At 39.0% G+C, this 15240-nt stretch overlaps 1 protein-coding gene across 2 annotated transcripts in view; it reads right to left on the bottom strand.

Annotated features, from left to right (window-relative positions):
• CYBB (cytochrome b-245 beta chain) overlaps positions 1 to 14920 on the bottom strand; it is a 34859-nt gene extending 19939 nt beyond the window's left edge. Inside the window, exons 1-5 of one of the 2 annotated variants that reach the window (XM_004452776.4) lie at positions 14689 to 14920; positions 12693 to 12788; positions 11264 to 11374; positions 3953 to 4037; positions 2160 to 2305 (exon numbers count right to left, since the gene is read on the bottom strand). In XM_004452776.4, the coding sequence (XP_004452833.2) occupies positions 2160 to 2305; positions 3953 to 4037; positions 11264 to 11374; positions 12693 to 12788; positions 14689 to 14733 (483 nt within the window). In that variant the 5' untranslated portion in view covers positions 14734 to 14920. The remainder of the gene's footprint in view (positions 1 to 2159; positions 2306 to 3952; positions 4038 to 11263; positions 11375 to 12692; positions 12789 to 14688) is intronic. The other variant, XM_012523054.4, reaches the window with a different exon arrangement.
• Between the last annotated feature and the right edge of the window lie 320 nt (positions 14921 to 15240).

The following is a 15240-nucleotide window of genomic DNA, read 5'->3' as shown; positions in this document are numbered from 1 at the left end:
TAAAAGAGTTCTAAAGGAATAACAAATAAAGGGACTCTGCCTCTTATGTTTTTTGATGCAATGTTTTGTATGATCTAGTATTAAAAAAAGATAATTAAAAAATAAAATATTTTTTTAAAAAATCCTGAAATGACTGTGGTTGAAAGGGAAGGCCTAAGAGCATTTGTATTACTAGAAGGAAAGCTAAGAAATGGGACTGTAACATAGTGAAACCTCATAAAAATATGAATCTGGGTGACATTGCATATATAAGACTTTGTACAAACTATAAATAGAAATAAACTGGAGAGAAGAGGCAAAGAGAAGTGGAAAAAAAAGATGTCCTGAAAATGCCTGCAGCTCATTCTCCCTTTGGTTTGTAATTAAGGGCTACAGGGCTTGTTTGCAAATGTATTGTGTGCCTGCTTGACCTCAGAAGTGGGGTTCCCCAGAAGCAGACCCTGGGGGTTCAGGCGGGAGTGGTCTATGAAGGAGGGGTCCCCAGGAAATTGTTAAGGGAATGACTAGGACAGGAACTAGGGAAGAGTTGAGCAAGGGGTTGATCTCAGGCAACCCCTCACACAGGGTGCCTTTAGCCTGATTCTGCAGGGGATCCTGGAGGGTATGTTAACACCTCAGGGTTTGTCTTGACTCAAGGCAGGGAAGCTGGGCTTTCAAGGCCTGTATCTGTCAGCCACTAGCTCAGAGCTGCCCAGAGAGAGGTAAACATCCGCACCCTTCCAGATCTCTAAGCCTACAGGCAAAGGGGCTCCAGTAACCCCAGGGAAATCTTCTGAGGAAGAAACACCAGTCCAGGCCTTTGAAAGCAAAAGTACTCAGAAGGAGGCAGAAGAGTGGGGTGGGGTGGGCACAGACACAGTAAAATGATCCAAGGGGATCTGGGCAGAGCACAACATTGTCTGCTTCCTTAGTATGTTCACAGCACCATCCTTAGATATCATTGTACAAACAACGAACAATGTAAAAGACAGTGTAGAAAAAGAATTTATGTTTTGCTTGGTGTCCAGTTTAATTTTGCCCCCAAGTACGTCGGCAAGTTTTTCTCCTATCAGACAAGGATAATTTTTTTTTTTAAAGATCTCCCCTTGTAATCTCTTCTAAACACAAGGTGTTATAACATGTTTGGAAGTCTGCATATAGTAAAAGGGTTTAGCTCTCGTCCCAAGCCTTTGGGCACATGAAGAGAACTTGGAGTTCTCTGAGTATGAAAATGTTCAACTGCTGGGAGGGAACAAGTCCCTGCCTCTGGATACCCTCATGACTGCCCTTGAAGATGTGCTCAGTTACCCCAAGTACACTTACTTTGCTTCTCAAGGACTGACAATTAGCAGACATAGACTGTCCTAAAATGTTGTAGGTCAGAAATAACAAAAGCATCTCTGACAGCTGTCAATGGGTAGCTGGGCTGGTGCTAATATCTAGGCCAGGGTGTCCCCTAATTAACATAAATGGTTCAAAGAATACTGACATCAGATGTGGTCTCTTTGTGATTGTGATAGAGTGAAACAAAAGCAAGGCTACTCCAAGATCATGTGTAATGCAAGGCAAAAACACGAACGGCTACTGCTTTTTTACCTATTATAACTTTAGCTCCATTCCAATCCTTCTGCCTCCTAGAGAAAAAAAATGATACCCAATCCTAAAACTATCCCCAACTCCTGACAGTACTAGATTGCAAGCAAGGCTGTGCCTCCTTAGATCCTCCCTACAATCACCTGACACACGCCTAAATCTTATGAGAAGCCCTGCTTTACACCCTTCTGAGATGCCCCAGATTTCCTCTTGATGTGAGACCTCTTCTGCTGCAGCAAATGAGAGACCCAGCTTTATCTGACTACGCGAATGTTCCTGGCTTTCTTTGACAGGTGGACATCATGGGCACCCTGAAGATTACTGAGTTACTCCAGGTTCCACACACACACATTCTCACAAGGGAGTTAAGGACCTGGAAAACATGTGGAGACCCTCTACATACAGGATCAGCAGTACTGGAGGGATTTTCTCTGAACTCACGCCCTTAGAACCTGCAGACCTTTCCCTCTGAACTCTAGCCAACTTTTTTTGTTTGCTACAGTCAAACAGAGTGCTTTGCTCACTGAAATCTAGCCCTCTGTTCTACAGGCCCAAGGAAGGTGTAAATCAGGAAATGAGAGACTTACCTTGATTCGTTCTCGAACAAAATTGAGGTAAGTTTCACCAGGCTTATCTCCAATATTAGAGAGTGCTATTGAATAACTATCAGAATTGTTGACTCGGGCATTCACACACCACTCCACATTAAATAGATGGGCAATGGTGTGGATAGCTGAGGGCAAAGAAGAGAAAGAAGGTGAAAAGTGTTCACAGCTTTACTGTAAGGTGTGTTTCTGGCTTCAGCCCCTGATTCTATGATAAGTCAGAGCGAGACATAAACAAGAACCAGGTCTTCAGGACCAGAGACACAAGACAATTCTATTGGGAAGGACTGCTCTCTAGCTGTGTGACCCTGGGCAAATCACTTAACCTCTCTGGTCTTAGTGTCCTCATTTGTAATATGAAGGTGTTGAACTACATGATCTTAGAGATCCAATCAAGCTTTACAAAATAGTCTCGGTCTCTAAGAATGTTTAGGTGTATCCTTATTCTCTCTCCCACTGATAATGCTTGTGCTCAAACATGAAGACTATTATGTACTGTATGCCTATGGCTGACATGATCTCCACAAATTGATGACAAATTTTGATTGGATTAATACAAACCAATGACCATAAGTATGAGTCTTAAAAAAATGCATACTTTATTTAACAAGCACTTATGTAGGGCTTCCTAGAGATTAAGCACTGATTTAAGTGCTTTACAATTCCTTAATCCTTACACTGGCCCAATGATACAACTACTATTCATACCACCTCATTTCATAGATGGGGAAACTGAGACAGAGATTGCTTTAAAATCTTGCCTACAGTCATCAAGCTAGTAAGTAGTGCTAGCATTCAAACCCGGGCAGTCTGGTATGTGATTCTGTGCTTTTAACCAGTATGCTATGTTGCTTTCTAACATTTTATCAAAAATGTCATTTTGAACCATTTCCTTTGCCATAGCTCAGAACGCTTGCATGATATACTAGCAGGAGAAAAGAAACATAATTGAATGACTGCAAGTCTATTTTACTGAAGGGCAGAAGAAATGTCTCTTCTGTTCATCACTGTGCATGATTAGTATCTGGCACATCAAAGATTTACTAAGTGAATTAGTGGAGATCTGATAAGGACCTCAGATATAGTCCCTTCTTGCACTGGCACCACCTCCCTAATATACCCACTCTCTCTACGTCAAGTTATATGACTGGAGAGTTTCGCACTTCTTCAACTTTGACTTTCAGGAGTTCTCACTTCCCTAACCACATTTTCTCTTTCCTTCTGAACTTCTAGACACCTGCACTGTTTTCGACCAATCCCTAAATTATACTAATCATTATAATTAATAGCAACAATAATAAAATATTTGGTTAGTTAAGGACTATCTTTAGGGATTCTCAATTTATGGGTTGTGGGTCATGTGGGGTTACTGCAAGAAATCTACGAATCCACATATGCACCAAGAATAACTGTAGAATGAATGAATAAACATTTATAAATGTGGATTTACAAACATTTTTATATTAAGATGGGATCTTCACAATGGAAAAGGGTGAGGACCCTAGACTTGCCTCCTCTGATGTCTTATTTTCATTTTTATAGGAAAATACCAGTGATGAAAAAAATTTGAAGACCTAATGGACTAAATTCTAATATTAGGATGGCAGAAAGTGGTGAAGAGTGATTTTTTCATTGAACTTATTTTAAAAATGCAACATCGCCAACTACCACCTAACCTACCTACCTATAAAAGTTTGTCTGCTAGGGGAAAAACCCTCCAAAAATAGTGGATCTGCTCTAGTTCCAAGTTTTCTTTGCAATCTTAATAAACTTACCAGTGTGAAGTGCAATCATCCATGCCACCATTTTATGAAAGGTGAGGTTCCTGTCCAATTGTCTTCGAATTCTTGTTGAGCAGCACTTTGGAATAAGGGGAAAGAGTGGAATAGTATTTGTTAACCAGAAGTCTTCCTACTTATCTTGTTTGATACGTTTCATTTCATTCTCACAATCACCCTACAAAGTATTAACATTATCACCATTTGATACATGAGAAAACTGAGACTCAAGAGAGATGCGATCATTTATCTAACCAAGGTCAAACAGCCAGTAAGTGGCATCGCAGTGTAACCATGTTTTCTGTTCTCATACTGGGGTCAGGAAAAATCTTGCCTGGAATCTATTGCCTGATTGTATAAAAATATCTAACCCCATAGTTTCTCTTTTCAGATTAATTTATTCAATAAACAGGGAATATAGAAATGAATATAAAATACCTTAAAAAACCTGACAGTCTAGTGGGGATGCAAGAAAAGTGAATAGTTCTAGAACAAGTAAATGGTCCTGAAACAACATGGTTCTAGGACACAGTCATTATGGGAGGAGAAAGAAGGGTTCACTTGCCCATGAAGATCAGAACCAGGCAGTTACTTACAATGATTACCTCATTTAATGCAACTAGGTAAATATTATCCTCAATTTTTCTCATAAGAAAACTAAGACTAAGCTCTCAAAATGACTGGACTCGAAGTTTAAATGTCTTTAAGGCTAATGCCCTTTTTCATTAAATTAAGTGCAAAAATATAGTCACTACTTTCTAAATGCCTAAGAGCCTAAGGCAAGAATTTAAATGTAAGTATTCTATTTGGAAAATGAATTCCAAAAATGTAGGTAGAGAAGTGAGAGAGTGAGACAGGAGGGAAAACAAAAACATAAAGGGTGTATTGTACTAACCACCACTGTTTTTTTAAAAGATTTATTTTTTATTTATTTCTCTCCCCCCCCGCCCCCAATTGTCTGTTCTCTGTGTCCATTAGCTGTGTGTTCTTCTGTGACCACTTCTGTTCTTATCAGCGGCACCAGGAATCTGTGTTTCTTTTTGTTGCATCATCTTGTTGTGTCAGCTCTCCGTGTGTGCGGTGCCATTCCTGGGCAGGCTGCACTTTCTTTTGCGCTGGGTGTTTCTCCTTACGGGGCGCACCCCTTGTGCGTGGGGCTCCCTTATGCGGGGGACACCCCTGCATGGCACGGCACTCCTTGCGCTCATCAGCACTGTGCATGGGCCAGCTCCACACAGATCAAGGAGGCCAGGGGTTTGAACCTGGGACCTCCCACGTGGTAGGCGGATGCCCTATCCATTGGGCCACGTCCGCTTCCCCAACTATCGCTATTACATCAGTGGGCTCAGTCTCACTAAGGAACTCTAGGAGATTGTGTAGACCATGATTCAGAGTTCTTTTACTTGAGGGGTTAGGGAGCTGGAGTATTCATCCACCAATTCCCACCCATCATTGCCTGAGCACCACTCCTAGGGCATCAACTTCCTGGCTTTTTAGGCCTCTCCAGGTGAGGGTTTAAAGAAAATCCTCATGCAGAGAAGCAATGGTGCTGGCAAAAGGAGATGTTCCAGTATTGGAACTGTCAGTGTTTGAGGGGATATGGGTGGGAGGGACATCAACATCATCAGCTATAACTAAATGTTCGCTTGTGGAACTGAACAGTGACTCAGGCTCAGAACAAAACTTTCCTTTTTGAGATAACTTATTTTACATTGCCATTGGTGAAAAATTGACTGCCCTTATTTTATTCTTTATCTTCTGGGTGTCTTTTGTGTTAATCCCAAATGCTGAAAGTTGTATTGCTATTTTGTATTCATGACAATTTTAAGGATTTTTTTCCTGTTTCCTAATTGACGAGTTCCTCCGTACCTAATGGTAGGTAGAATTTTAACATGACCCTCAACAACACTGGCCCTCTCATAATCGCCTCTCCTTAAGTGTGGGAAGGACCTGTGACTATGAGGAGATTTCCTGTGATTTTGTCACTTTAAATGGCAAAAGCGATTTTGCAGAGGTACTTAAGGTCCTAAATCAAAAGGGAGACAATCTGAGTTGACCTGTTCCAATCACATGAGCCCTTTAGATCTGGGTCTAGAAGTCAGAGACTGAGGAAGTCAAAGAGTCAAAGCATGAGAAGGATGTGAAGTTCCATTGCTTGCTTGAAGATGGAGGCGACCAGGTGGCAATGCATGCAGAGCCCTGTACGATTTGAGAGTGGTCCTCAGCAGGCAGTCAGCAAGGCTACAACTATAAAGAACTCAGTTCTGCCCACAGGAATGAATTTGGAAGCAGTGCTTTACCCAGAGTTTCCAAATGAGAACTCAGCCCAGTTGACACCTTGATTTCACCTTTGTGATACCCTAAGCAGAGGGAACTCAGCCATGGATGCTGGACTTCTGGCCCACAGAACGGTGAGCTAATAAATGGTTATGGTTTTAAGCCTCTGAGTTTGGGGTAATTTGTCCCACAGCAATAGAAAACTAATTCAGTCCTTACTGAAGTGATGAAACTCAGTTAGAATCCTAAGAATCAGGGAATGGGAATTAGTAGAGTCAGAAAGCAGTATTTCAGATGGCAATTTTTGCTGTCAGATACACCTGTTTGGGATCCCAGCCCTACCACCTAGCTATGTGATACTGAATCACTTACTCAGTCTCTATTTCCTCACTTGTTTATTTATCATAGTTCTTCTCTCATAGTTCTGCTACATAGATGAATTCAGAGGTGTTTATTAAATATTTGATGTTATTTTATATCATTATTAAACTGTTCTGCAAAGTGGCTTGTCTCTCCAACGACAAGGTAAGCTTCCTGTAGGCACAGTCATATGTCATGTACTTTTAAAATCTTTTAACAATTATTTGGTTGAATAAATAAATTATACCTTCACTGCCCTAGAACCCAACATGACTACTCTAAACCTTTAGAGATGTGTTTACCCCCATAACTTTACTTGCCACACCATTTTATTTTTAACTTCCTGACAAATCCTTTTGAAACTTTGGGGGAAAAAATAGACTGGCTCCATCTGCTGTACTTGAAGAAAAAGAATGTGGTTCCATTGTGACCCCTATACTGTCTCCATATTCTTATCCTCCTTATCATCAACATGGATCAACAAACATATGAAGCAATATCTCCTTACCAGCTTTAGCAATAGGCCATGAAAGAAAAACAAACTGAATATCAGAATAATGTGCTTGGGAAATGCAAGATCCACTCAGTAATAGTCTGTTTTATCTTAACAGATGATTGTTAAAAGTTAGTTAATATAAAGCACATATATCTTATTAAAAGGAAAAACAGAGGCTACTACATAGTAATGGGCTAGTGGAATGGGCCCTACCAGGCCACCAATCCATCTTCACTGAGGTCAGGATTGGCCAAAAAAAGAAAACCATCCCGAGAGAAGACGTAAGTCATGATGATACTTAGCTTCCAAGAATATAATTTCTCACCACTTCTTGAAAAGAAGGCAAGACATCTGGCTATCTATCCAGTTGATAAGGTGGGATGGAAGTACTTTGCTGCTCGTGACTACCCTGGAATTTAATTGTCCCTATCATGCAGATAATATTTAGGTACTTTTGAGTTATTTCTGAATTACTGCTAGCCACCTGCCAAGAACCCGAGCTGCCATCATGCCCCATAGCATCCTCTCTGAGCTACCTCTTTGCTTTCTACCATTGACTTCTAAAGGGAAGGTTCTCTGTTACTGACATTTAGTGGCTTGCCCAATCTCGATAAACTGGCATTCAAGTGTTAGAGAGATTATTGAGTCATTTCAGCAGATTTCTATTTTCTATTCAAACTGCAAGAGAAAAAAACCCATCATTTCAAAAAAAGAGAGAAGTGGAACTAAAAGGAAGTGCATATTTAATAACATGAGTTTCTGTAACATGAGTCTTATGAAAACTTAAAAATTTTCTTCTATGTACATCTGGTCTGACCACACATGCTGTTAATGAATCTTAAGTAGATTATTTATAAGCAATTTGTAAGAACTCGCAAAAGCTAGCCTTGAATTTCTGCATGAGGTGATGAAAAAGTTTGGGTAATGTCAGTGATAGTAGCCCAATATTGTGAATGTAATGAATACCAATGAATTGTAGACCTAAAGGAGGTTAAATGGGAAGGGTTTCATTGTATATATGTTATTATGCTAAAAAGTTTTTTTTAAAAGTCAAACTTGAAACACAGATATCAGGCTTAGAAGCTGACAGCAATGCAATGTCCAAACCTGATGAGAGTAGACTAATTGATAAATATGAAGACAACCATCTTATATTGTACAGCACTTTTCATCTGTTTGAAATTACTTGTTTATTCTATGTGTCCCCCATAAGATTCTAAAGCTCCTTGAGTTCATAGCTTAGCACAAAGTTGGCCCTCAACAAATATTTGTTGACTGAAAACTCATTAATTGATTAACTTAATCAATTAATATACTTTTGAAATATCATTTTCATGCTGACATATACATTATTTGACCTGATTTTCGACCAAGAAAATTATGGGACAAAAAATCCAAGAGACTGACCCTTTACCACATTCTTAGAGATAGAACCACATTTAGGGCTTCTGACTCCCAGATTATAGGATCTTAAGAGCTGAAAGAAATAGGAATTGAGAGGGTGAGATCCTATCTGTAAAAACCTATAGACTGAGAGTCAGAGGCCCTCAATGTCATTTAATTAGAAATTAGTTTCTGTGAGGCAAGTTGGGGTTCTTAAGGCTTACTCAGGGACTTCTGTATCTAGCCCCACCTTCTCCTTAGCTCCCTCAACAAAGCAGGCTGAGGTAGGTCAACCCCAGAGCTTTATTTATCCAGGTAACCAGAAGGATTACAAAGCAATGTCTAAAAGATTAAGACTACTAGTATTTAAGCAGAAATCCTGTTTGCATTGTGTCCTACTAAGGAATCCTTGAAGTTACAACATGGTTGTCATTTCTAGCCTAAGTTCTTTGGAATGCTCAAAAATTCATATGTATGATGGATTTTTTAAAAGACCTTAATACCTCTTAAGAACAGTTGCAAGTATATGTGACATGTGGGAAATGGAATGGGCTCTGTGGGGCACAATGACCTGGGTTTGAATCACAGCTCCCTCATTTAATTTCACTGGCTTAATATGAAGATTTCATGAAATGAGGTCTATGAAGCCTTGAGAATTGGCCACTATTAACGATTTTCAACATTAGTCCCAGCATGCTCACTCATTTGAATCCCAATCAGAAAATAAAAGTTTCAGTTGCACAGTTCACATTTCAGAGTGGGGATCAGAGAGGAAGGAGCAAACCCTGTCTGTAAAAAATTGTTACTTGCTGCTAGTTTTTAAAATACATATTCTTTAAAGAGAAAAAAAAGTTTGGATACAGAGTTGAGCTTCTCTGCCATATAGAGAGCAGCCTCATTTCATCCCTTTCATCAGAGGCACTGATAACGGTCTTCAGTCATGTGCCACAGGAAGCCTAAAAGCTGCCATTACAACATTTGCTCCCGGTCATATATGGCAGCTCAACAGCAGTGTTATTTGGGCCTGTGGAGTAATAAGGATTTCTTAACGGACCATCCTGGTGAAAACACTGTCTGTTGCTGAGGGTTTACTTCCTCTATATAGAAAGTATTCAAGCCGGGAGAGAATAAAAATAGTCATGTCTCCTTAAAAACAAAATGCCACAGTGTATGAGTTCATTCAACAAGTGTTCATGGAGCACCTCTGATGCATCAGGCATTGAACTTTAATGTTGGCCTGTCAATAGCACTTTCTGTCAAGTGCGCTTTTACGTCTGTGGTTTCATATGTTGAGAAGATTATTTGGCATTCATTGTAATCAGCGTCTTTGCTAATACTAAGCACTGTTTGTAGTGTTTGCTTTTGTTTGGCTGTCAGTTTGCAAGATGACATTATGCAATTTATGGATTATAGCTTAAGGCATGGAACCTCGTGACAGTATTGCTCCAAGAAAAAAGCCATGGGTTTTTCTGGAGTATCTTAAAATGTCGCCCACATTCTTCTTCAGTTTTTTTTCTTCTTGTGAAGTAAAGGCATTAGTGTTATTTCTGCCAACTTTTACTTTTAAAATATGCTTGTGAGAGTCTAATTGTAGCATTCAGTTTAAAATGACACTTTGTAAAATGTTAAGTCAATGCATATAGATATATTTATATTGCATCCAATCGGGACTCTAACCAGAGATGGGCCAGGTATGTTGGTGTGTCTCCCGGTTTGGTGAGCTTGTGAACGTATGTATGCATATCGTGAGGGACTGGGATATAGCAGTTGGACCCCTGTTTATAGACAATCTTTCACTTATTTTTTATTTTTCATTCTTTCAAGTAACAAAGGTTCAGTAGCTATATATAAATAAATATATAGCATCCAATCAGGACCCTGACTGGAGGTCGTCCAGGTGTCTTGGTGTTTTCCCTGCTTTGGTGAGCTTATTATCTTTATGTATGTATATCGTAAAGGATTATGATGCAGCAGTTGGACACCTGTTTGTAGACAAACCTTTGCTTATTTCATATTCTCCCAATTGTTAACAGAAGTTTAATTAAATAATTAAATAACTATAAAAAGAGTTTAGTCAGATAAAATAAAAGTTTCCTTGCAGCCTACTAATGCTACAATAGTGAATCAGCTGTATTTTAGATTTTAGAGGGAAAAAATGTGAATTTAGTATAACTGGGAAAACAAGGCAAAATTCAAGGCCAGTTATACTCATTACTGGCAGTTTAGTACACAATCCTCCCCCAAATATTTTGTGATTGCCAAACTAAGTATTAACTCGTCAGCGAAACATTTAAGGTCGTAGCCTACCAGCAAAGCCCCTGTCTTCTCTCCAGCTTTACCTCAGATACCTGCCCTATATGAATCCCATGTTCCTGTCAAAACAGATTGCTTGCTGCTCTCCTCTATAAATGATCTCTACTTTTCCACTGCTGTGCTTTTTTTGCTCATGCTATTTTCTCCATGTAGAATGCCTTGCTCTCTCATTTACACTGCCTAAAGGCTTTTCTATTTTTATATGTCAATCTCTAATGATATAGATACACACACACGCCCACACGTATTCTTTGTAGGTTGGTTTCTTTTTTAGTCTAACCCAGGTTAGATGGTTGTCCAAGGAAGTCCCATCCATAGATAATATCGAAATAAAATAGAGAATTGGGCATGGCTTGGCTCACGCGTGGTCTGCAGAAGCTGGAATCCTCACAAACCGTTGGTTTGCTTTCCTTTAGAAAAAGGCAGTTATCTTGGTGCCCTTAGAACATTTGAGGAACTCAGTGAACGTTTGCTCTTACCGCACTAGAACCCCTGAGGAAGGAGAGCAGATTTCGACAGACTGGCAGCAGGATCAGCATGCAGTTGAAATTCAGGCAAGCTGCAGGGGCCCGGGCCAATGGCAATGCGACCTGGAAGAGACAAAATAGGGAGCAGGTTGACTACTGTGAGTACAGAATGCACCCTGCTCCCCCAACTCCCCAGGGCTCCCAGCCTGAGACCCACATACCAGAGACCTCAAGTCATCTGATGGAAGGAGACCCTTCAAAGGCAAGGGTTTTCCTCTGAGAGCTTTTGTTTTAATCTGAAACTGGCCCTTGCTGCTCACCCCACCATTTTATTATGAAAAATTTCAAACATATGGAGAAGTTAAAAGAATTTTACAGTGACTATCTGTTTACCCATTTCCCAGAGTCTACCATTTACATTTTACTACTCTTGTTTTATCACATATCTATCTATCTACCCTTCCCTCTATCCATGCATCAACCCATCTTTTTTTTTGGGTGGAATTCAAAGGTAACTTGCAGACATTCATTCACTTCCTTCTAAATACTTTAGCATGCATATCATTAACTAGAGTTCAATATTGAAACTGTGCCTTTTTGGATTTTTTTAAAGGTTCTCTTAGTATAATATTCTGGTATTATAATTATTACTTTTGTAGTGCCTTGTAGTGTATTATAGTTGCATATTTTGGAGGAGGATATCAGAGGGAAGCCATTCTTCCCAGCATCAATATGATTAAGTTAACAGCAATTATAATAATGTAGTATGCTTATATATTAAATAATTCTGCATACATATCTATACTATATACTTTAATTATCATTATTAATTCATTAACTCATGGGCTTATTAGGATGTAACAAATGATACTCTCCAGGGGCAGCTGCAACTGTAATTATTTTTGTTTGTGATAAAAAAAAATACCAAGGACCCAAGGAAACTGAGAGGCCTCCACTCCACTGAGATGTGGCCCTTGATAAATTTTCTCAAAGGCTCCATTCCTAGGGAGAGGCTGACATTCTGATTTCATAATGTCTCCAGGAGTAGGATTCACCATGCCTAAAAGTGGTAGGAATCAGATAATTTTGAGAATATGGAAAGTTCCATGTGTTTCAGATGTGTCACTCCTGGATTGAGCTCTCCAAACTGATCTTCCATTTCAGAGTCAGTGTTAGATTTATCCTTTAAGCTGAATAACAGCGCCATGGTTCTTGGGAGGGAAGGGATGCTGCTGGGACCCTCTGCCACCCTTTTGTTTGTCCTATACTGGAAGGTCTTGAGAGATCCTTACCTAGGAAGTTGCAATGGAAGGAGTGAGGTTGGTGTTGGTGTTCAGATTTGTCAGAATATTTATTTAAAATATTAAGGGAAATATGAACAAGAATGTCTGATGAGAAACGTGAACCAGTTAACCTTGCATGAGATGGAACTTATACTTACCCCAAGAAGTTTTCGTGTGTAGAAGAACTTTTCTGGACCTGCATAAACCCAGTAGTAATGGACAAAGAGGAAGACGTTCAAACCCAGCCATACCAGCTGCACAAACAGAAATAAATGAAGTTTTCACATTTCAACAGTTGGATTCCATACAAGGTTGGAGTCAGACCAGGGTCAGGACCTCCCCAAGCCCAGTTTTGGACAAAGGTGGTTACAAAGTTGGATACAACCAGATCAGGGTCAGCTCTTTCTTACTAGTGTTACTACACTTCTCTGTAATTAACCTTTCTACCCTGTTTTTTCCCCCACTCTTGTTTTACTTCTTGGCCCATATGCCAAATTTTTGTCAGTCTATCTCCCTTCCTTTCTTTCTCTTCTTTCCCTCTTAACCTCAGATAAGTAAATAATAGCAGATGGCTCTTCTTAATATGAGAAGGGAAAAGAACATGTTCCCATTGCCCTCACGGGTGCCAACACTTCCCTCTACCACACAGCACCCTACCCTAACTAGTGGGAGTCTCACCAGGTAAAATGCCAAGACTTTCATTCTATTTGATAAATTTTGCTTAAGTTTTGAATGAGGAAATATTGAGCTTGGATGAGGGAGTGAGGGGGATGGGATTTGAAAAGAGACCCTTCTAGATTGTGACTGCTCGTTTCACCCAAGCAATAACTGTATCAAGTGGTGACACTGCCCAATCCTCCACTCTCAACTCCATAGAGGTCTCTTCTTACTGTGCTTTGAAGCTATTAAAAGCCCATGGATGCTTGAGACCAGAAATCTGCCTGTTTTAACAAAGAAGAATGTGCTAAAACGACTTCTCCATTTCCTGACCTTGTCATTCTTTCTTACTCTTGCTTTCCAAAATCTGGGTCTTCGTGTTCAAGTATATGAGTATAAAATTTAGAAGGAGGTAATTTCCTGGAGGAAATTGTGGTGGGAGATAAAAGGATAATTTGAGCTTATTTTATACAGGAATAATCTTTAAATGATGATTTCAAAAGTCAAATTTATACTTCTCAGTTCTCAAAAAAATTTATATTGGTTTAGAATGTTGGTTAGGCATAAAATGTGTCTTTTTGAATGACAAAATATTTGTTGTTTTTAGGTGATATGTGCCACTGATTCCTTTCTATCTCTAAAACTCAAAGACTAAATTCATGACAATTATTTCAAAAGTCTCATTCATAAATGCTTTTCTTAGCATATGAATTATGTTTCCATTGGCTATTTGGAAAGGTTTTTTAGAAATAACATTTCTCTCCTCCAAATTTTTACATCATTTGCTGAGACCATCATCTTAAGAGAATAGCTGATGTTCTATAAATTTAAAAGTACAGAGAATAATATCTTTGAAAATTAGCCATGTCTTTTTCTTACAAAAAAATGTTTCTCAAAATAGTTATATTGTTTTATAGTCCAGATTCCTAATTTCAATTCCTTTCCCTTGGGTTTTTATAAGTCTCACAAATAACTCAAATCTAGACCTCGGAGAAAAGAAAGTGCTTTTTTTAAAGAAAATTGAGAACTTCAATTATTTTCTGCTATAATTGCTGAAATAAAGGTCAATATCCCATATACATGAGCCAGTCTTTTACTTCTTATTTGGAAAATGGTATAAAATTTTAGTTGGCCACTTTTAAAGTGGTATAAGCACATACAAAGCACAGAGAAATTTGTCTCATAGTAAATACTAGAAAACAACTCAGAATGAGGGTCATCAGCATGAAAAGTCCTTTACTCTGAGAAATGCTGGCTAATTTAGTACAGCCAGGAACTCAAGAAATAAACTAGCAGTGAGCTCCCAAATACAATCGCCCCATTAAGAAATTGGAAGAGTGGACTCAGTCTGCTTACCGATAGATGTATGTTCACAAAGTAAATCAATTTCAACATGATTTCTCAAACAAATAAACAAAAAAGATTTGCTCTATTATAGCTCCAAGGCAACCCCAAACAAGCCAGAGAATTAAAAATTCATATCTCATTGGTACTTACAATGACGAATATGGAGAGCCCCTCATTCACAACCCAGTTCCCCATGGTGGCAGAAGTTCAATGTGTGACTTTGGTCTACACTCTGCTTCTCCTTCCCATGAGGAAATGAAAACAGTATCCTCAGGGCAATCTGCTTCCTTTTATATGATCAGAAATTAGCTTATCATTGGTTAACCAGAAGCCTGTTTCCATAACAACACATTTAAATCTTTAACCCCTCAAAACTACGGAGAAAGGGTCTGTAATGAACCAATCACTACAAACTTAGTGGGAAATGAAACTAGACAAATGATGGTGAAATTCATCAGATACATTTTACGCAGTGTATTTTTGGCTGTTCAGTTATCAGATAGCAAATTTTAAAAAGTACCCAACAAGCCATGCCTGGGTGCTGGGTAAAACAAATTAAACAGGTGTGATGTCTTTTGACAAGTTTGAGCAGCGTTTACAGTCTTGTTAAGAAAATAATAATAGTGACAGTGATGGCTGATATTTATAGAATGCTTACTATATGACAGACACTGTTCTAAGCAATATATGTGTATAATTTGG

Source organism: Dasypus novemcinctus, chromosome X, assembly GCF_030445035.2.
Source record: "Dasypus novemcinctus isolate mDasNov1 chromosome X, mDasNov1.1.hap2, whole genome shotgun sequence".
In the NCBI taxonomy this organism is placed as follows: Eukaryota; Metazoa; Chordata; class Mammalia; order Cingulata; family Dasypodidae; genus Dasypus; species Dasypus novemcinctus.
The sequence above is the reverse complement of the archived record's forward strand: the minus strand, read 5'-3'. Positions and strand labels throughout refer to the sequence as shown.